Source organism: Spea bombifrons, chromosome 1 (genome assembly GCF_027358695.1).
Source record: "Spea bombifrons isolate aSpeBom1 chromosome 1, aSpeBom1.2.pri, whole genome shotgun sequence".
Classification (NCBI taxonomy): Eukaryota; Metazoa; Chordata; class Amphibia; order Anura; family Pelobatidae; genus Spea; species Spea bombifrons.
Window position 1 is genome coordinate 111,543,056 of NC_071087.1, and position 22,157 is coordinate 111,565,212.

The following is a 22,157-nucleotide window of genomic DNA, read 5'->3' on the forward strand; positions in this document are numbered from 1 at the left end:
TGGTGACTGGATGGCGCTCCCAGGTATGTGACATATGGAGCTCCTGTTCAGGGTTACTTCTACTGTATATAATATTGTAACAGGGGAACTAGGGGGTCTACTAGAGCATCCCCTGGCTGCTGTTGCCGCCTTCTTTGTAGCGTAAGCTGTCTACAAGATAGATGGCCGCATCAGTTCTCAGAGTAAAAGTGCTCCTCTGCGGAAACACCAGTCATGACATGACACCATTCAGGGTGCGAGAGAACAGTTTATAGGGACACAGACTACACAGTGAGGTATTCTTAATACAGATACAAATGAAAGCAAGGGTGGAAATATAAAATGTTACAATCTAACCTCTACTAGTCGATATATTATTGCAGTCCTTTATAATATATACATACACACTGCATCTAGCTATGATCAGACCCCACTGCGCATGTTTAGAAAGTACTGCTTTCATGAGACCCATTGACTACTTCAAGTAGCCAATCTGTGACAAGATCATGGATAAAAGAGGGCTCCTGCCGCAGGGCAGTCTCTTCTGTGTCCAGTACATGCTTTAACTATTTTTTTTTTTTGGAAGAATGCACTCTGTGATCAGAGTGAAAAGAGGGAGAAACCTCAAAAAATATATTTATATTAAAAAAAAAAAGAGAGCTCAATAAAATGACACAAATTAAATTCCAGCTGTCATTGGGGTTTCCATCCCCTTCCAATAGGGATCCCTGAAGTTAATCAGTGGACCTCATTTGTGTAAGAAAATCTGTTCTTGAAAACCTAATATATAATTAGTGTGGGCGCTGTAAACATGGGAAAGGGGAGTCATGGCTGAACAAAAAATGGCAAAAAAGCGCCACTCACTAAGGGGGGTAAACACGTGTCACGAAAGGGTTAATATATAGTTTTTTTCACCTGACTCATTTACACTTTCATCTCTTATCCAGTAGAGGGCGCCAACCCTTGGCATCCCTTCACTGCCAACTATGCTCAACAGGACTAGTCCTTTACTTCTGTGGACACCTCCTAACACTGTCCCCCATGTTTCTCTCTCCTTCCTCATCCGCTCACGGCACTATCGCTCCTTTTCTCCATACCTTTTGTTTCTCTGCCCTCCATTCTTTCTAGGTTGCACGCTGGCGAGCAGGGCCATCTTTACCTAATGGACCGGTTTAGTTTGTCAATTCTAGTATTGTTATACCCCTTGATTTGTATTGTATGAAGCGCTGTGTATAGCGTTAGCGCTATAAAAAAATAGAAGATAATTAGAAGTGTGGTGTGTGTGGCAGCCCCACACACCACACTATTGTGTAAAGCCTCAGTGCGAATTGTTAATTATGCTACAGCTAAGGTCCAATCACAGGGCTCTTAGCCTTATAACGGACACTACCCACTGGAACAAGGCTTTTACTCGTATAAAGATGCCGTGCTCCTTGTTTGCATGTAATTGTAATCATTTTCGTTAGAGGTAGCGGATCCACCCCTGCTCTGGGTGTTGCATAGTACTTGGACAATAACATCCAATGATGCTTGAAATGTCATGTGCCTCATCGCCTGGACTGACAAAAGGTTTCCTGTGAGGCATTAGGCTACCAGAATGCTTTTAAAAGCCTTACTGTGCTTTGTGAAGCCCACAGGTTGTGGCATCTAAAAGGTCAGGGCAGGCGAGCCATGACAAATACCAGACAGGGTCAACCGCCCCTTAATGCTGACAGACGTCAAACTCAAAAAGATTGTCACCTGGTACAGATGGCTCCATGTAGTGTGAAACCCAATCAGCTTTAAAACACTCCAATGAAACACATTTTGTCTGATGTCACGTGTTATGTTGGTTATTGGTAGGAAAGTTGGACAATAGCCGGAAGTCTGTCATTGATAAGGCCGGTGCTGCGAGAATCGTTTCTGGGTGAAAGTGATTTTGAGTAACCCAACAAATTCTGATCTAGAACAATTATCGCAGATTTGCTGAAAATTATGCTTGGAAAATTGAATGCATTCAGCTGGCCGACTGCGATTTGATTCCAAACGTAGTAAAAGGTTTGAAACGTCTAAATCTCACAGGCTGCTGTCTCACTCCATTGGTTGATGAATGAATAAATTAATGAATGCGCGTTATGAATGCACTGACAGGGACTGGCCGATAGAATCAAGTGTGGCCCTCTCCGGCAGGCCTCGCTCAGACCCGGTGCGCAGTCCCAATCTGAGCACCAGGATATGACAAAATTTCCTTTGCACCTCGACACATGCAGTGCTGCTGGATGAGCCGTTTCTGGAAGGAAAAGGTAGGTGTGAGTGTGGAGCTATATCAATACTTATTTCAGAATACAACCAAAGAATAATATAGGACCCTCATCAATTATTTGCCTTATATATAAGAAATGAATAGCCAAACCTTATGCAAAACCTCATTTTGCTGCCTCCTTGTATCCCGCCCCATCCCTGTGCTGGAATATATAAAAGCAGCCGCCCGGCACACTAGCTGAGCGCTGCATCACTCGGTCGCGGTGGCAGGAGGCTTTCTCTCCCCATCTCTCTGACCCCCCTTCTCATTATCTCTCCTCTTTCTCTCCTTTCTATCTCTCCTATTTTTCTTCGTATCCCTTCTCTTTGTCTCCCTTTCTGCTTATCTCCCCATCCTTTCTGTATCCCTCCTCTTTATCTTTCCCCTTTCCTATTTCTCCTTTTTTCTCCCTATCTCTACCCTTTCTATTTATCTCTCCTCCTCTCTCTCTACCTCTCCCTTCTCTTTTACCTCTCTTCCTTTTCATTGAACCTCCTTTCTCATTAGCCTTCCTTTTTCTTTATCTCTTCCATTTACCTTTATTTGTCCTTCTATTTCACTTTATCTCCCTCTCCCCTTTCTCATTATCTCTCTCACTCTTATCTCATGTCTTCCTTCTCTTTATCTCTTTTCTTTCTGTCTCCTCTTTATCTCTCCTTTTCATTCCCATCTCCCCTCCTCTTTATCTCTATTCTTTCTCTACCGCCCCTTCTCTTAATCTCTCTTTTTCATTCCCATCTCCCCTCCTCGTTATCTCTTTCCTTTCTTGTTATCTCTGCAACTTCTCCCTATCCCTCCCCTTTCTTTTTCCTCATTATCTCTTTCCTATATCCTCTATCGCTCAATTTTCTTACTATCTCTCCCCTTTTTTCGTTATCTATCTCTCCCCTTTCTCACTATCTGTCTCCCTTTTCCCTATCACTTTGCTGAAGTCCTGTAGTGTGAGTATGGGGCCTCTTATCTCACATTGCGGTGCCCGTGGCTTTGCTGCTGAGTGCTGGGATATGACATCATATTCTGGCGCACAGCATCCTCGGTACCGCGTTCCCACCACCGTAGTCATCGTCTGCAGTGGACTGGACTTCCTGTCGCTGTCCCTGTTCTTTCAGCAGTGGGCAGTCCATTCCGCTGCCAAAATATAGATCCGCTCTCTAGGTTGGTGCCTACCTTGCCCTGGGTTAGGTTTAATCGGTGCAGGATGGAAACTTAGCAGAAAGGCTGCAATTTTTTTTAAAAAAATTGTACAGTTATCAGCAAGTCTGTCACAGACAGGATAGTCCCTGCTTTCTGCAACAAATGGTCAACTCTCCTTTACTTGCCAGACCAGGCGGCCCTGGCACATTAAGGCTGGCAGCTGCCTGCCCATTTCAGTGTGGTTGACGTAGTGTGCGACTGGGAACATCCAGCCGCTGGCCACACACTGCAGCACCTCATCTGCTGCTAGAATTGGTGAGTATACGGTAATGTCAGCCAGGGGCCCACCGGGCCTTTGCCTTGTACCAGATGACCTGCCTGGGCCTGCATACCCTATGAAAGTTATGTAGAAGTAGTACATTTCAGTACGTCTCAGAGGTCTCTTCTTCACATGGGGAATTTATTATTGTTCTGGAACTGCGGGAGAAAATCTGTCAATCTAATTACTCTGGGCTACGGTTAGTACCATGCAAAGTTAGAAAGTGGATGGTCATGATAGGAGTTGTAGCCCAGCAAGAACTGGAGAGCCAGAGCATTCATATCCCAGTGGGGGACGTCGGGGACAAGACTGTGCATCAGTGCACCGTGTAAACTTTCCAGCTATTCAGACACAAGCACGCGCAGCAGGATCCAGGAAGTGGGATGGGCCGGTTCTGACAGACTGCTTACATGGGCTGTGTTATGTTATGATTGACGTGCGAAAGGACAAGCGCCTTCTCCGACTGACAAACATTCATTTTTTTCAGATTTCTCTGCTGGGAGACGTAGTATAGGTTGACAGCTGTCGAAAGGATTTGGAGTTGAGTGCAGTGATTGGTTGACAGGAATTGCTCTAGTTACTGATTGGCTTAAAGAAGCGATTAGGCGGAGGAGAGATTGCGTCTAGCTACTCGATTGATTGACATGAAGTGCAGGAGGGTTGATTGGCTGGCAGAATCCAGCCTTTGCTTTTGATTGGGTAATGGAAGAAGGCTGAGCCGCTTAATGGCTATGAGTGATTAAGGGGCGTGTTTTGTCAGTGTGGGCCCCGGGAGGTGCCTGCTGCTGTGGCGAGAGCTGTACGCGGTATTGTCGGGGGGCTGAAAAAAAACAACAACAAAAAAAAGTAATGGTTCCGTGTTACTAAGTAGGGGCAAGCCGGTATGGCGCGAAGCCCAGGAGAGAGCAGCGTGTCCCCCTCCGCCAGCTTGCGTGGAACTAGGGAGACACTGAGTGACCCCGAACTCGAGTCTCTGGGCTCCGACTCCGAGGTTAACGGGTTCCCCGCGGAAAGGAGGACCGATAAGTACGGATTCCTGTTGAAGACCGAGGTCGATGGAGAGACGTAAGTACCGAATATTTTCTTGGCATCTGGCGTCCTGCTAGTGGGACACGGGTGGGGGCTGTGACTGGAGCAGCAGGCTTGCTGGGTCCCGCTTGGTGGAATAGGGGCATGTGGGGAGGGCGGTACTTTGCGCCGGGAGGGGGGCATTGTCAGGGGGGCTTCTCAGCGGAGTCTCTCCTGAGAACAAGGCGTGTATGTGTCGCCTGTCAGTACCAGGGGGTAAAGGTGACAGCGCTGTAAGCGGCTGTGCGGTAATCTGTCACCTGCTGGGGATAAGGCTTAGTACCTGGTGCTACTTCTGTAAGCTGAATACGGGGGGTGGCAGGGCTCCCATTGTGTTCATTGAGGTGTATTAGTTGACCTGGCTAAAGACCTCGCACGTCTGTCCGTATACTTGGAGCTGGACCATTACAGTGCCTCGTATACATCACATGCTGTTCATATCTTGCCACCTGTCATGTATTTTTCCTTCTCTGTCTTTTGGGGGCTGTTTTGGTTGCTGGATGAGGGAAGTTCATGGCTAGATACGGTCTGTAACGCTTCATATCCTGTGGGGTTTATTCACTAAAGGAGAGCTGTGGTTTCACTTCACTTCCCATGACACTATTCATCATGCAGGGCCAACCCTGACAGGTTTCTGTTGCAAGAAGGGCTGAGCTGGCCACCTATAATGCATAGGTGGGGGAGCCTAGAAACCTCACTGATGTAACTATACATTATACAGGGCCAGCGAAGCTCTTCCTGTCACCGAAGCTGGCTGGGACGGGCCCTTCAATGTGTATAATGAGGCCATGTAGGTATTATTATTGTGTATATATTCAATAGCGCCATCGTGCTCCGAGTTGAAACCAGAATCTAACGATGTTACCGAGTGGTTGTTCTTGATTAGCAGTGCGGCGATTCGGTTTCAGCGCTCTCTGTATGTTGGCACGGGTTTATTGTTGACCATAGTAACTAAGGATGGGTTGTCTGGTGCCTTCCACCTGCTGTCCAAACTTTTGCAGTATCTTCAGGAGCGTATAAATCTTTCTCCATACCCACCCTTATTAGCCGCATGTAACCTGCTTATTACTGTTCTCATAAACCTTACCGTATGATGGACAAACATTGTAACCGTGAATACAACGCAGTGCAACGTACTACATGTGCAAATCCAGAACAAGAGGTGATCCATGCTTCTGAGGTACCATCCCATACTGGAAAACTTATTATCTTTTATTTATATAGCGCCAACAATTTACGCGGCACTTAATACAATACATAAATTCAAGGGGTATGACAAGACGGGAATTGCCAGACTAAGATAAAACGATACATTCGGTGGGGAGAGCCCTGCTTACAATCTCTTACAATAGGGTTGTGCTAATGCCCACAGAGCTGGGTTGTGCGGTGGGAACGCTGTAAATATTAACGAGGGAGGAGTGATTTCTTTCTTCGCTTTTGTGTGTATGCGTTCGATGATTTAATGACTTCCCCTTTTTACTTGTGGCAGTCAGGTGTGCGGAGGATTTTTTTTTTTAGATTTTAGGCATGGGTGTGTACGGAGACAGCTGATATTTCACTCACGTGTTCCGTTTTCAACCTTCTGTATTCCATCCATCACGCCTCTTACGTGTTCTGAACACGCAGACAATAGTGTGTATATTAGCGCACATCCATAGAGCCGTTCCAAATGACTTCAGGAAGTGCTTTTTTCTACAGAACTACAAAATAAACACACTCTTATCCATCGCAAAGACTCTCCATTGTCTTCAAACCGTTTCGGAGCTGCAAGATCAAGGCATTGTGTGGCCAGGGAGCAAACTTGGAATGGTGCGGCCCTTTCAGGGCTGCCCTTAGGAGCACACTTGTATTTAGCGTGTGGTATTCAGAGTATTTAGTGCTGTGAAGTATTTTCCACTTAGATCACTGAGGCGGCCAGACTGCTAGGAAAACACTGACCGAGTTTCTGGTATTTCCCAAAAAAAAAAGTTTGATTGCTGTCGTGGAGCCACGGACCCTGTCGTTTCTGTATTTATTCTCCATGGTACGGTAGTGCTGGCCGGGAGGGCTGCTCCGATGTTTTATTAACCAGTATTCCCTTACTTGGAAATGTGAAAGGCGCTCTGTCATCATACCCATTGACCCTCAACTGAAAACAGCCTGAGCTTAAACATTGGTTATCTAGCAACCTCCTAGTATAATGAGTAAACCTGCTCACTGTTCTACCCGTGTTTACACCCGTGCCCCGTGCCAAGGTGCTTCCCACCTCCTGGTAGATGCCCACACAAGAGTAAACACTTCTGTATTTCAGTTCATTTAAAAGGGAAAGAGCAGCCATCGCGGCTTTTAGCATACGTCGGGTATTAAAACTATGTATTGCTTGCATTTTGTTTTGCCATCCGTGCATTTGGTTTGGAGATATATAGTTGCAGAATAATTAGTGGAACCCAACTGCATTGATCCTGATTAAGAGGACCGACATTAAAGGGATAGTCGAATATCCCCGATACTCCTAATATAGAGGAATGCGTATTAGTCATTTGTGAGTGCTTTAGTATGCATTCTTCCAAAACGGGGAGAAAACAAAGAACTTACCTGGCACAGAGTTTGCAGCTATTCTGCAAAATCTTCCTTCTTCCTCCATGATTAGACATTTCTTGCCACTATCAGCGGCTTGAAGCTATCTGTCAGCAGTAGGAAAGTACTTGCATTGAGGTCAGGAGCACTTTCCTGTCACTACCTGCAATTAACCCTTAGGACGTACTATTGCGTCCTCAGAAACAAGCCCTGGGTGACCGGTACGTGGGAGATTCGACAGCCTGGGACTTCTCTGGCAATTGAAGTTCAGGCATTCTCTGTCGGTGATTTCTGCGCTGCGGGCTGATCAGATACTGTGATCAGCAGTGCAGGGCAATGGAGGATCAAAGTCAAAAAATATAAACACCCCCGTTAAAATAAGCCCTTTGCCTCCAATCTCTCGCAGGACGTTTAGCGGGCCGGGGGTTGGGAAGGGACAAATGCATTTGTGGATTTTGCAGGATGGCCCACGCACCAAGTGTTAAAATAAAGTATCATACAAAGCAATACTGCAGTGCTAGAGAAAAGAATGCTTCAGATTTCATTTTGATAGCAGTCAGTGTAGTTTTTTTTATGTAAATAGGACGATTTTAAACTCTCTTTACTACTTATATTCACTTGTTTTATATAGAAATCCTTTTCTTTTTGTTACATTTTCTTTTTGAATAAAATAAGCATTTGTTTCTGTTTAAGCGATCTGGACACTACCCATCGCGGATGGTCATGAGAGGTCGGGGCCAAGCTGCATTAAGCTTATCTGAAGAATATAAAGAAAATGTTTGGTTTGAAAGTAGAGTTCAGTGTTGAAATACACTTTTAACCCCCCTTTCCTCATACCGCCTTCCAAGGATGTCGGATTCAATAAGCGGGGCAAATAATTATGTAGTTATGTTCCCAAATGTACTGTTCCTAGTTATGTACACTTGAGGTGACTTTGTTTTGTAAACACAATTGGAAAGTGTAAGTTGTGTACACAGACTTAATATACACAAAGTACAGAGAGATTCACCCGCAGGGATGGGTATAGCGTGTCAGAGAAAGTGAAGTGTTATCAGTGATCGTTTACATGACTTTCCCTTTATCAAGGATAATCGATTGGCCTCCATTCTCTGCAGAAGCCCTCAGCCTTGCCCTTTCCTGACGCGGCACGCTCCTCTGCTGAAGAGACTAGGGTGCCGGTGGCTTGTACAAGTTGTGCTGGGCCCTGTCTCTGGCGTGGTTTATTGGCCCCAAACGCCTGACAGCAATCCTTGCCGTTAGGCATACAATTATTCACTGAAAGGAAGATCTAAATGAAAGAAACACTCAAATTTTTAGGGACCAAGGAGCTGCAGCAGAACATCTGATAAAGAATAAAAGGAGTCGGGGTGAACCGTGCCGAATCAGAATGGTAGTGTTGCACATGGGCTTTTGTTGCCATGGAAACCATTTTACAGTATGTCTAACATGACTACCAGCTACAAACTTACACCATGCGGTCAGTTTAAGTGAAAGTTAATTACATGTGTATGATAAGCACTCACATACACGCTCACACATATATATACCGGTATATAATATGACAGAAATGCCTATGGTCTATTAAGATGTGCATAAGCTTTGGAGAATCTCAGGCGCACTGTATGTAGCTTGTGTCACAATCCGCAGAGCTGTTTTAGCGGTTACTGTAACGATGATTGAGTAGACGATGCCCTAAAGCTAAAAAAATTGTAGCTGAACAATCCTGCTAACATTTGAGTTCAAAATGGCTTTTTCCTCCTAATTCTTGAACGAGCCATGTTTCTTGTTTTCATTAGAAAGAGTTCCTAATAATAGAAATAACAAAACATTTTACCTTTCAAACTGTGAGTACCTACTTTGTAGTGAATGTTTGGTTGCTTTATCTTTATACAGCTCATGTATTTTCTTTTTCTCAGATCATAGTGTGCACATGTTTACCGTACTAATATAACAAGGCCTTCTCAATCTCTATGGAAAACTTCACATTTAATATCAGGTTCTACAATCGCCCGTGTCCCCCCTGGGTTAGGAATGATTGGACTACAGGCCATATAATGATCATAACTGGGTCATTTGTTTAGATTGCTCAGCAGATCTGTCCACGCGTTCTAACCCCCTAACTATTGCTTCTCACAGGCAAACGAGAAATGTTTTGGTTTACAAAGGTGGAATTGTTTTCTGTTTGTTTGGTTTCTGTTCCGTAAAATACTTATTAGACTACAACCTATTCCCTTTCGCTAAGCTCCAGTGAGCAAACGTGGACCGATGGGATTCTATTCTTTGTTAGGGCCAAAGGAGTTAGTGAGAGTGACGCTGCTGATTCCTTTGGGGCCGAGTTATTGTTTAGTTACTTTACTATGTATATTTATTTATTTCTCTCCGTTCTCCAAGCCACGGGGCCACAATGTCTGATTCACTCCCATATTGCCTTTGTAATGCCTGCCTGATGAGGCGTAGGTAGTAGCCACAGTTACTGCACCATACCTTGAAAGACAAGTTTAATTCCAAGCAGTAACGGTTAATGTGTGTTTACTAGATAAGAACTCAGATTATACTGAACCCTTTACAGTATGTATCTGTGGATTTTAAGACCCAACCAGGGAATTCCTTTCATACCTAAACTCCTGCCAGAAGGAAATGTTTCTAAGTAGGAGATCGTCTCTGGGACATGTCATCCGAAGAGTTGTATGAATCGCGGGGTCCGTTTAATATGATGCTTGTTTCTGGGTTAAGAAGGCATTGTTGACGTAGCAGCAATCAATGTCATGTGAGGGACTTTGTGATTCTGATGTAGGGCGTCTGTTGGGTTTGTATACCCGTGCGTGGGATCTAGGAACCAGTCGTCCAACTTCCTCTGAGTGAGTGAATGTTCTTTCCTTCCTCAGGTCAGCGATGTTAGAATCCCTTTATCCATTCAATAAATGCTCCTCGCAGGAAGCGGCTGACAATACTTCTGTTATCAGGTCTTTCCCCTCGCTGAAACCCCGTCCAGAGAGTCACGCTGGTGCCTTGTAACGCTTTTTGTCTGCAAATTGAATTAAGGATATCTGGTAGCGTAAACTGAGTGCGCAGACAGAGTATACCTCTCGCCGGTTAGAACCCGAGCTAATCAGTGGCTACCAATATTCAGTGTATGTTAAGATGCAATTTTGGGATTTAAATTTAGTCTCTGAAATGTTAGGTACTTGGCCCTTTTAAGGCATTAATGATAGTTGTGTTGACGTGCAATATTTGCTTTTTGCCCTGTAATCTCCTGTACCTCATAATGTAATCAGACACAGAGTACTCTCTGGACCCTTTATCTCTGCAGACACCCGCACATGTGGAGAGCATGTTCTATGATATCATGTTTAGGTGCATGTGCCCACTACGGCTGGATCTTCACTTTTTAGCATGTGTGAAGGTAGAGTACCCTGCACAAAAAAAAAAGGAATTGAGTACGTGTGGTGGGAGAATGCCATACGCTGTCTCCTGCTTCTGCACAACCCCACGCTGTACTGGCGCTGCTCTACTACTGATTTTCTGAATGTAAAAAAAAAAGTTCGGGAGCAAACCGTTTCTGGTTGGCAGTGATATCCGAGGACGTCTTTGGATTTGCAGTGGTGTTCATCGCTGTGATAAGATGTGAATTTGCATCTTAACTTTTGGTTTGCAGGCAGGAAGCATTGCCGGTTGACGTACTCAGGCAGAGGGAGGCAAAATGGCTTGACATGCTCGGAAACTGGGATAAATGGATGGCAAAGAGGCACAAAAAGGTAAGTTAAGAATCCAATACTTGCTGACGGTGTGAGTGTGACACCGGATACCTGGTAATAATCTGTCTTCCTCTATGATGCTGCTTGTATACATTTGTCATCAAGCTGGGACACCCCTTTACCCCACACCCTGTTGATGGGTGCAGCTGTGGGTGTACTCTGAGCACCCTTGGGTGTTCTGGCCACATTTGTACCAGGTACTTAAGTTCTGTGAATAACAAGTTTCCTGCCTGGTTCCAGCAGCGCATAGCCCATGGTGGATTTGGGTGGACCCCTGGAGTTCATGTTCCGGGTGAAACCCTTAGGCATGTATAGAAAGTCAAGAGGAAGTGATTGTTGCTTGTTTTCTGCCTTACAAACAAACCTGAAAATACACACCCATTCTAGCACTTGCCAGGGCACACATTAGCTTCAAATGAGGTCAACTGTGTATCCGTGTATGTTTGGTTAGAAAATAAATTGGAGGTTAATTATAGTGTAAAGGAATGACACATCCTTTTAACAGTTCCACCTCTGTGTTCTTTATTAGCGCCTGACCTTAAAAGTTTACATTAATCTGTAATCATCACGTTTTTCTTACCGGAGTGAGATGTATTTTGTTAGTTGCAAAATCGGTGGACCTCTTTTCTGCCGCTACGCATATGTGATATATGTGGTTGGCAAAGTAAGCCTCAAGAGCCATCCACGTATATAATATGTGGTGGCACTTCATGGTCCCCTCCCCGCTATCATTAAAGGTGATGGTGGAGGAAACAAAATGTGCTTTATAAGGCAGAATGGGAGAGTGGAAGTTGCGCATCAATGTAAGTGTGTTATATCTGGAAGAGTCTTTGGCAGTAAAAATGATTTTCATAACCTGTTCTCTGTGTTCCGTCAGATAAAGCTGCGATGTCAGAAGGGGATTCCACCATCGCTTCGCGGGCGAGCCTGGCAGTACCTTTCTGGAAGCAGAGTAAAGATGGACCAAAACAAAGAAAAATTTAAAGTAAGTAAATTAAAATTGGAGCACGCTTCAGATGCGGTGGAAATGCCCTTTCTGGTCCTTATACCCAATTCTCCTTTACCATAGGAGCTGGATACCATGGTTGGTGACCCCAAGTGGTTGGATGTAATAGAAAGGGACCTACATAGGCAGTTTCCATTCCATGAGATGTTTGTTGCCCGTGGTGGTCATGGGTAAGTTAATTCTGGCTTTTATGTATTGCTTAGGTTGACGGCTCTTTGCCTGTGAAAGCATAACCATTAACTTTAAAACTCTAGCAAGTTCTCTAGCAGTAGTTCAGCACTGTTACCTATCAAAGTAATGTTGATGTCTGCACCTCTATTAGGTGTGTAAGCTCTTTGTGTGTTTCCCCTGCAGACAGCAGGATCTCTTCAGGGTTCTGAAGGCTTATACCCTGTACCGTCCTGATGAAGGCTACTGTCAGGCCCAGGCCCCCATAGCTGCTGTCCTGCTCATGCATATGCCAGCTGAGGTCAGTTTACAGGCCTTCCCTACCAAATAATTGTTTGGGTCATATGCCGTCTCTTACGTTTCTCTTTCCTTCCGCAGCAAGCGTTTTGGTGTCTAGTGCAGATCTGCGAGAAGTACCTTCCGGGATATTACAGTGAGAAGCTGGTAAGGCGGCCCCATGGATCAGCCATGTATTTAAAAGGCCACATGCTTTGTGAGCACTGTAATTTTGTGTAGGGTTGGTATATTACTGTTATAAAAGAAGTTTTATAAACCACTGGTCACAAAGCAAGCGTTCTAGGACTGCTATTACCGTGCTACGTAGAATACTTGAGTGATAAAAATAGTTTTTAGCTTTATATGATATTTGTGATAGTATAAAACTTCCTATTTTATATAGCGCTATCATAATCTGTAGCGCTGTACAACGGGTAGACGGGACATGACAAGTAGTAGTACAACATTGCAACTTGACTAAAGAAACAGGTGAGGAGGTGCTCAAACCAGCTTACAATCTAGAAGAAGTTGGGGTGTATTACACAATAGGTAAAAGTGCCCATAATGTGCTGTTATCCACCAGTTCCATTGATGTTTCACAGAATCAGGAGTCCTTACTTTCCAGGAGCCTGGGATCTGATTATCAAGTCTGCCCGGTTTTTTATTTTTTTGTCTTCTGTAATACCACCTGTCCTTATTCAGTCCTTGAGCATGTCTTATATACCAGATAGCCCGCGACATGCTTATGCTTCCACACTATATTACCCTGAACTTTAAAAGGCATTCTTTTCCTGGAAGAAAAAAAATACTCGAAAGAAATCACTGCTGAGCCACAGCTGACTGTCTGTAACCCTGTTGTGTTTATTTATTTGGCCCATTTTTATTGCTTGAAGCAGCTAGTCGCAAGAAAATGTAAAATAAATGGCTGTGCTTTCTTATTAGACCCCCTAGAACTATTGGAAAGGAAACAAACCGTGATGAGGCAAATTCATATATAAATTGGAGAGCCTTGACTTCAATTAAAACGTAGCTTTTATTTAATAAATATTAAGACCGTAACGGCACAAAGCCTGCCTTTGTATCTATTTAATATATGGATTTACTTTTATACGTTAAGCTAATAATGGGTCACTTCTTTGTTTTTTGTTTGCTTCGGTTGGTTTCTTTTTGTTCTTTGGGTGTGTGCTCAGTGGTATAATATCTCTAATTGAGCCCCTATGTACGGAAACATAACTTTCATTGTAGCCCAATTAGGTTCCTGTAGTTTAATTCTCATTCCCATTTTGGATTGATCTCATATGCCTGTATTCTTTGTATCAATGTAACCGGATATCATTTATTCACACATCATAGAATATACATCTCACTTGCTGTATTGTATCTTTTTGTATATATTTTTATACAATGTGTATTTTGCGAGTATAGATACCTACGATTAAGTCCATTGCGGACGAAGCGTGCCAAGCTGAGCTTACGCTTGCTTTGTGTTATCTCGTGTCGTTACGATCTTAAGATTTCTTAAATACGTCAAGACTCTGCTCTCAGAGTCCAGGCCGCATCAGCCCTAAATGTTAATCTGCATTGCTTTCTGTCGTCACAGAAACCTGATTGTTTTTTGTTTGTGGATTGTAGTTCCTGCGATTGCTGGGAGTTGTATGTATTAGCGGACAGAGAGCCGCAGGCTGCCTACCCCATTACAGATCTGCCGACTTCTTTAGTTACCAAGGTGTTAAAATGTCTGCGGCTGCAGAAAACTGCTGATGATGTATTCTAAGATATAATTGCGCATGCTTTGTTACGACTATGTAATCACTTAATGTAAAAAAAAAGTTCTTAAATACGTCTACTCTTTTCCCAGTTTTTCATTTCACTTAAAACATGTTTAGGGTTATCAGAAGTTTCAGTCTGACAGCTTTTCTGTTTCTTAAACTTAACGTACTTTTTGCTGTCATTCACCATGCTGCTTGTTGCCTTATCTTGTCCTCCTATCGAGGGTTGGTATTGTTAGCATTTTGTTAACATGTGTTAACAGGATAACCTTTAATTTTAATTATGCTTTCCTATGGCTTGTTTTGATTTCCTTTTGACCGATACAAAAGCAGTACACAGGAAAGATTTCCTGTTATTTATTAGACGTTCCAGTTTTGGAAGGCGACACTAGAGGCGCATATTCCAGATATCACGTTCATCCAATTTATATCGCAGGGAAATATTTATATTATATTGAAATTCCTGCTTGAAACTATGAATGAAAACATCACTTTTAATACCATTTGGAAGAGACTTGTGGATGAGTTTGAACGCTCTTTGTGGTTAAAAAAAAAAAAAAAAAGAGCCCTTCAGTTTGTAGAAGCTCGTCTTGTGTGTGGATGTCCCGCTGTGCTTTCAATATGTTATAACCTGATGTTATAACCGCACATGTGGCCTATAAGCATCCCTTGTTTGAGGCCGTTACCGTCTGTGTTATGAAAGCTCGCTCATCGCAAGGTTTCTTGTTTTTCTCCGTATCCGTATAGGAAGCGATTCAGCTGGATGGAAGGATCCTCTTCTCTCTGCTCCGTAAAGTGTCTCCAGTAGCTTACAAGCATCTAAGCAAGCAGAAGATTGACCCCATCCTGTACATGACTGAATGGTTCATGTGTGCATTCTCACGCACTCTTCCCTGGAGCTCGGTCCTGCGCGTCTGGGACATGTTTTTCTGTGAAGGTACCGGGTTCTCCTTTTTTTAATACTACGTTTTATGAAATATTTATTGGCAGTACTAGCAGTTATTTTAAGTTGCGTATCTATAGAATATCAGTATTTTGACTCTATCTGGAAATCATCTGGTAATGTAATTTTTAATTTCAAAAACGGCAAAATAAACTTTTTTTAAGACTGTAATCAAGTAACACGTTAATGGATTGCCACAAAAAATGGCTTCTGTGGAGCATAATTAAGATCTTCTGTTTGCACAGTTTTTTTTGAGTATGCCCCACTGCAATGTTCGCGGTTCTCTGTATTCTTTACTGTCGCACGCAAGTAATTCCTCCTTGCATGAGCATGTAATCCCATGTGTTAATGTAATTGCCGAACACTTTCTAATGTCGCGTGAGCAAAGGAATTAGTTTGACTATTTAATTAAACATGCGCTTCTTGCGATTATTCTGATGTACTCGGTTCCCCCCAGGCTTTTCCGGTCTGGTCACAGCAGGGATTCACCGGGCATTCCCTGGTTTGCGTCGTTCAGATTGTGAGGATCTGTGTGCGATGTCTGAAATCTATAGGTTGTGCGCAGCGGTTAGTCATTTAGGGTTGTGTATGCGGTGTGGCCTGTCTGCACAGGACTTGCCAGGACTTGAATGTAAGCTTTGTGTCTGCGTTTTGGTTACTGTCTGGAAGAGTTGGATCGAACCATGTGTTACCACTCCCTGTGTGTGTCATTTAAGCATGTGTTATTGAAACTTATTTTCCTAAATTTAAAACCTTTCTGACGTAATAAATGGTCACCCTTTAATAACCGCGCCCCAAACACTAAGCGAATGTTAAACATTCCCGCGCAACTCATGGCACATCATGGAAGTTTTGCTGGTCGCATGTGTGATTCCGCAATGTGATCTTTGCTGTAGTCTTTGCCTTGTCCCTCACGGGCATTTAACAGAATTAAGATTAATTATTTAAAGGTAGGCTGTTTTTCAGGTGGCCTGTAAAAGGCAAACAAAGGGACAGTAGTTGGGGGATAGCCCTGAAATAGCAATTTAGCTTTAGAATAGCTATTAAACAATTTTTATTACGTATTTGAAAATGCATATAAAACTTGACTTTGACAATTGGCGTGGCAGAAACGCCACGGAAAAACATCCCATTGACGGTAATTGACATGTCTGGGATGCTGGTTTACAAAGGGATTTAAGAGGCATTCAGCAACACCGAAATCTGCAGCAGGGGCCTCGTCTGATGGCTCCCAGGATGTCAATGTGCGCCGTGTTAAATATGGTGCCAGCCGTCTGCTTTTTAAAGAACCTAGGAGCCAGTTGTCGATTGCGAGGCATTAAGAGGCAATGGAAACTCACCCCAGGGCACACTGACCACACCAGAGAGTGGTCACAAGCACCTCATGCAAGATGGCGGCTGTCCCGAACGCACCCTACTCCAAGCATGAGTGTGACTTGGTTCTGGTAGTAAAAGGTAAAAAAAAAAAAAAAGGTAAAATCTGCCTGCCCTAGACCGGAAACAGTGATAAAAATATCCACCCTTAATGCCACCCACAATTAACTATAATGATATAACTAATATAATGCTGCCGCCACCAAGACAATCTATAAATGGGGTGCCCATACATTATGGTTGGATTGAATTGCACACATTGAACTTGACTTTAACCATTCAGCCAGTCTAGCCTGCCCATTTTTCCTCATGTAGAGACTTCAGACCATAATCAGTCCTTGGTCTTGCCTTAAATTCATTATTTTGCATCTCATGTATGTTTAAATCCCCTCACAGGTATTGCATTACCTGTTTACCTTTAAATCATCAGAAATAATTATTCCCAGGTCCCTCTCTTCTGTTAATGACAGAATGGTGTCTCTAATGCTATATTCTGCTTTGGGGGTTTTACATTACAAAGTGCATTATTTTACTTTTATCAACCTTAAACTGCACCTGTCCCGTTCTTCTAATTTACTTAAATAATTTGCCGTTTTACTTGTTCCACCAGGAATGTCTACCTTGTTGCATACCTTTTTGTATCATATGCAAAAAAAAGACATACCTTACCATTAAAACCTTCTGTAAAACAGGGCTTGACAAATTTGTTGTGAATCTAAGCGCCAGCTAAAAAAGATAGGAGCCAGGATTTTTTTTTAAACTAACAGTTGGTTAGGAGTGATCTGATCATCATCAGCCCACTTACTAAACTCACAGCATTTGACCTGGAAGCACCCTGGACTTCCAGGTCAGTGCTTTTTTTTTATTTATTTGATTTTGTTCCATTGGAGCACAGCATTGACTGATATTTAGTCCCCACAAGCTTTTGGGGACAGATGTTAACCCCTGCAATGCCACAAATGTGTCATACACATTTGTGGCATTGAAGGGGTTAACGCTGCACTGACGCTCTCATGGAGCGATCAGCCAGCAGGGGGTGTTGTGTCAGGTCCCCACACTCATGTGGAGACCAAAGAACCCTCTCCCCTGTCCCTGAAGCTGCCTCTGGTAGCTGGGACGCAATTACTGGTCTATAGACCAGCCATTGCAGGGGGAGTCTCTTTGATGACTGCTGTAGGCTTCCATGCCTACAGGAGTCATCAAAGGGTTTTTGGGGGCTCGTTTTTGCTGTTGCTGGTCTGCCTGGGCTTCCAGGCAGACCACCAGCAGCAGAGCCCCTTACAAAACAAGAATTAACCCCTAAATGATCGCGGCATTGAAAGGGTTAACGCTGCACTGTCTCTCTCATGGAGCGATCAGGCAGCAGGGGGGTGTTGTGTCAGGTCCCCACACTTGTGTGGGGACCTAATCAACACACAACCCCCTTCCCTAAAGCTGCCTGTGGCAGCTGAAAACACGATTGCTGGTTTTCCTGCAACCGCGTTTTCAGCCTACAGGATCACTCCGTGGGAGTGATCTCAGGCTTGGGGGCGGGCTCGAAGTGGCTGTGCTGTCTGCCCAGACTCCTGGGCAGAAAGCAGCAGCAGCGCCGCCGCGTGGTGACGCGGGGGCAATTTTTTGCAGATGTAAGAGGTTCACAAACACCTAGGCGCCAGGACAAAATTCTGTCGCCATGGCGACCTGGCGCCTGGGCTTTGTCGAGCCCTGCTGTAATATCGCCAATAACATTTTCATAAAATACAGACCCTGAGGCACTTACTTCCAGATATTTAACAATCCCATCCTTTAGCGTGGTTTCCATTCATTAGCCAACTGCTGACGTAAGGCTTCCCTGCTACCTTTTTTTGCGGAGTGCTACTACAGTTACCAACTTCCATTTTTCTGGAACTACTCCTGTCATTAGCGACTGGTTTAATTAATAAATCTGCCAACAGTTTTGCTGGAACACCCCAAAGCTCTTTTAATAACTTTGTGTGTATCCTATCGGGTCCTGTGGACTTGTCTGTTTTTATTTTGGAGCGTTCCAGTAGAACTTCTTTCTCTATAAACACACATGCTTTACACGTCTCATTGTTTTTTTGTAACTGAGACGTCTTCTTGTCGGCTTCCCTGTAAAAACTGAACAGATTTATTTATTTAGGTTGGCAAGATCGTTATCCCAGTTTATGTAACTCCCTGAGGTTAATTACTCTTGGCTTACTTTTTCTTCTATCTCAAAGATTTTTATCACCGGTTCTCGTTAACCTGTAAATGTTCTTCTCCGTGTGTTCTTTGGTGCATCTCATAATATCCTTTGCCTCCTTAAGCTTACATTTCATACGTGCTCTTATTGTACATATAAAAGTCCACTGGCTGGGAGAAGGATTGAGGGGCCACGGCAGACCCCTGATACAATGTAAACACCCTGTTTCTGGATGCAGGGATAGGGGGCATTGATTACTCTCTGAGGTAACCAGAGGACAATAGCACTAAGGGAATCTTGATTGATGTTAGAAATATTCAATTTCATTTTTTTTCCTTTGTTTTGTTGAAACAGCTTTATTATAGCTAATTAAGATAACACAAGTTATATTAAGTTATCTTAAAGTTGTAGAATTGTCGGGTAACAGTTTTTTGTAGACCAAGCTATTTTGAAAATTTAGGGAGGGTGAGTCCTCAGATTGACCAATTCTGCCTCTGCCTCTCCCTCTCCCATAGGAAACTGAGGGTATTGCTTTTATTGACTTGTCCTTTTTTCTCTACCATACTATGCAGGTGTGAAGATCATATTTCGCGTGGCACTTGTTCTGTTAAAGTATTCACTTGGCTCCTCTGAGAAGCTCAAGTCCTGTCAGGGCCAATATGAGACCATGGAAAAGTTGAAGGCCATTGACCCCAAATACATGCAGGAGAACTTCCTTATTGCTGAGGTAAGCACATACAGCCAAAACTTCTACTAGCAGAAATAGATCACTGTATTATAAAACATATGGGAATATCAATTTAAACTAGGAAACATCTTACAAGTGTTTATAACCGTTCTAGATACAACTCTGTGGCCTCTGAGTGGCATACATTTTGGAGATAGAGATATATATATCATCTGTTGCTCAGTGCAATTTGGGACTCGCAGTCAGATATTTAGTAATAATGCTGGCATGAACCTTCAGCCTTATTGCTTTAATTCATGGGTCTTGTCATATAAATGCATCTTCCAGTGGCTCCTGGGTTTCTTCAAACATTTAATAATGTTTAATAATTGTTTAAATGGGAATCCCGCTACATTTTTATTATTTTACTAGTGTCACATTGAAACTAGTTTTCAGAAGCTCAGTGTGGTGTTTTGAGCAGGGAAAGTCAAAATATCACATGACTGATAACTATGGCAGCCTCCTGGACTGCCAATCTTCTATTGGCCTTATTAAACACAATTAAATTAACCAAGGTTTTGGTCAATAATAAGCTACATTACTGTATACAAGTAATTTGCAAATTAATACTTTTAATCAAACAGAACAATATATATATATATTTATTTATTTCTGGGCATTCGTATATGTAGTTAATATACAAGGGGGGCTGAACTGACTCTGTATAATGTATAGTTAAAAGTCATATGAGATGACCCTTCAGAGTCTATAATAAACTCCAAGTCAAAATGTAAAGCATCTGATTGGCCAGAAAAGTTATGATTTGTTGAATATACGTTTTTGTTTCCTATATGTAGAAATGGGTCTCCAGTAATCTAATGCTCTAATTTGGCATGCTGTTATTGAATGAACCACTCATGCTCTTTTATTATTGCATTCCTCTTAGATTGTGGAGTTGCCGATTACTGAACGTGATGTGGAACGAGAAACTCTGATACAGCTGAAGAAATGGAAAGAGGAGTATGGGGAATTGCAGTGTAAATCTCCTCCCCGTATGCATGGGGCCAAAGCAATTAGTGATTCAGATCCATGGAGCCACAAACCGTTGGAGCACTCCCCTTCCATAATTCTCCCACTTCACATGGCAAGTAAGAAGAATAGGGAACAGAAGCTAATGGAGAAAGAACAAGAGAAGCTACGAGCTAAGGAAGCCAAGGAGAGGGAAAAGGAAGATAAAGAGAAGAGAAAACTAGAAAAGAAAAAGAGTAAGGGCAAGGGGGACCAGTCTAATGGGGGTGTGAAAGAAGAAAATGGAGGGGAAGGGGAAAGAGACCACCGGCAGGAACCGGGCCAGCCTCTGATGCCCAATAAGAATGTAAAGGACACCTTCAAAGTGCACCAGTCAAATGAGAGCCTGTGCTCCAAAGAGAGTGAAGATACATATTTATAACTGTTTCACATCCATCCTCTTCCATGACATGACCACTTCCTCCTATCCCTGTTGTCTGCGTTAGGAGTCACAGTCCTCTGTTCCAGTAACACTATCCTTCCTAACAGTTGCACAGAAGGTACATTGGATTCTAGAAATGGAATGTGGAGCAAGGCAGATACAGACACATTCTTGTTTTATGCGAAATCTATATTTTGAATGTGGTAAATAACCTGAAAACCTACCAGAACGGTTACAGTCATGCATACCTCATCTTTGAGGAATCCGTATGATTCTTTAACTCTTAAATAAGCCTCTGTCATGGCACAAAACCAGTGGGAATTATAAATGAATGGCTGAAAAGGGAGTAAAGTAACTATATGGGAATATTATCCGTTGTAAGCTGTACGATATCTCTGTATTATGACTGGTGTCACTGTTAGATGTGTCAGGCTTACGCCCTGCACTTTGCACCATTCCAAATGTCCTGCTACCGAGCACAGGACATCTTCCTCTATGCACAAAGATTTCATTGTTTCCTCATTAAATGGGACCAGCGTGAGAAGATAACACACAGGCTCTCTTTCTCTATCTCTAAAAATCATTGTAACATTAAATGGACCAGCAGAGAAACTGGCTCTGTATTTAGCATACAGCAGTGTTTGTCATATCCTTTCTTGGTAGATACAATCCAGGAAGAGCAGGCACTTCTGAGCTTGTGTATCTGTTATATATACCAGAGTCCTGGAGTAGAGACTCTTTATGACCAATTCTCCGAATGACCAACCGTGACCCTGCTCTTGACTCTAAAGGGAAGGGCGCTTGTTCCAGAATGTGTTATATGTTACACTAAACACAGCCAATGCAGGAATATTTATTTATCTATAGTATTAGCTGTTGCAAAAAAGAAGTAAATAAAATCAAGTCGCTTGCCAATATTTAGATTAATTAAAGACTTTCTAGTTTTTTTTGGAGTTTTTATTTTTGTCTTGAAATCTTGTCTATGTGAACAACTGTGGCATATGCCTGAAAGCATCCTTTTTATGAGATATACTTTATTGTACCAGTTCTTCTGTGAATGGTTTATAAAACAGCAGCACTGGTCGTAGGGTTTTACAACAATGAAAGTGGTATCACCAGTAGGCATATTTCAGTGAGTGCTATGGATGTTGACACAACTTCTCAAACTGCACCGGAATTGCCCAATGGTCACTCCCATCTCAGACTAACCATTTATTTTGGTCGTCATCC

At 43.0% G+C, this 22,157-nt stretch overlaps 1 protein-coding gene across 1 annotated transcript; it reads left to right on the plus strand.

Annotated features, from left to right (window-relative positions):
* The first annotated feature begins 4,395 nt into the window (after window positions 1-4,395).
* On the plus strand, window positions 4,396-21,559 carry TBC1D10A (TBC1 domain family member 10A). The gene is made up of 9 exons (XM_053468563.1): window positions 4,396-4,778; window positions 10,993-11,092; window positions 11,970-12,077; window positions 12,162-12,268; window positions 12,453-12,567; window positions 12,645-12,710; window positions 15,059-15,248; window positions 19,383-19,537; window positions 20,424-21,559. Exons 1-9 carry the CDS (start codon window positions 4,597-4,599, stop codon window positions 20,925-20,927), a joined length of 1,527 nt encoding a protein of 508 aa, XP_053324538.1. The 5' UTR covers window positions 4,396-4,596; the 3' UTR covers window positions 20,928-21,559.
* Window positions 21,560-22,157: the final 598 nt, after the last annotated feature.

Bases quoted from the DNA above. Each gene is read 5' to 3' on its own strand.
- TBC1D10A (XM_053468563.1), top strand. From the start codon at position 4,597: ATGGCGCGAAGCCCAGGAGAGAGCAGCGTGTCCCCCTCCGCCAGCTTG. The intron at 4,779-10,992 runs GTAAGTACCGAA...TTTGGTTTGCAG, and splicing joins ACCGAGGTCGATGGAGAGAC to GCAGGAAGCATTGCCGGTTG. The intron at 15,249-19,382 runs GTACCGGGTTCT...CATACTATGCAG, and splicing joins GGACATGTTTTTCTGTGAAG to GTGTGAAGATCATATTTCGC.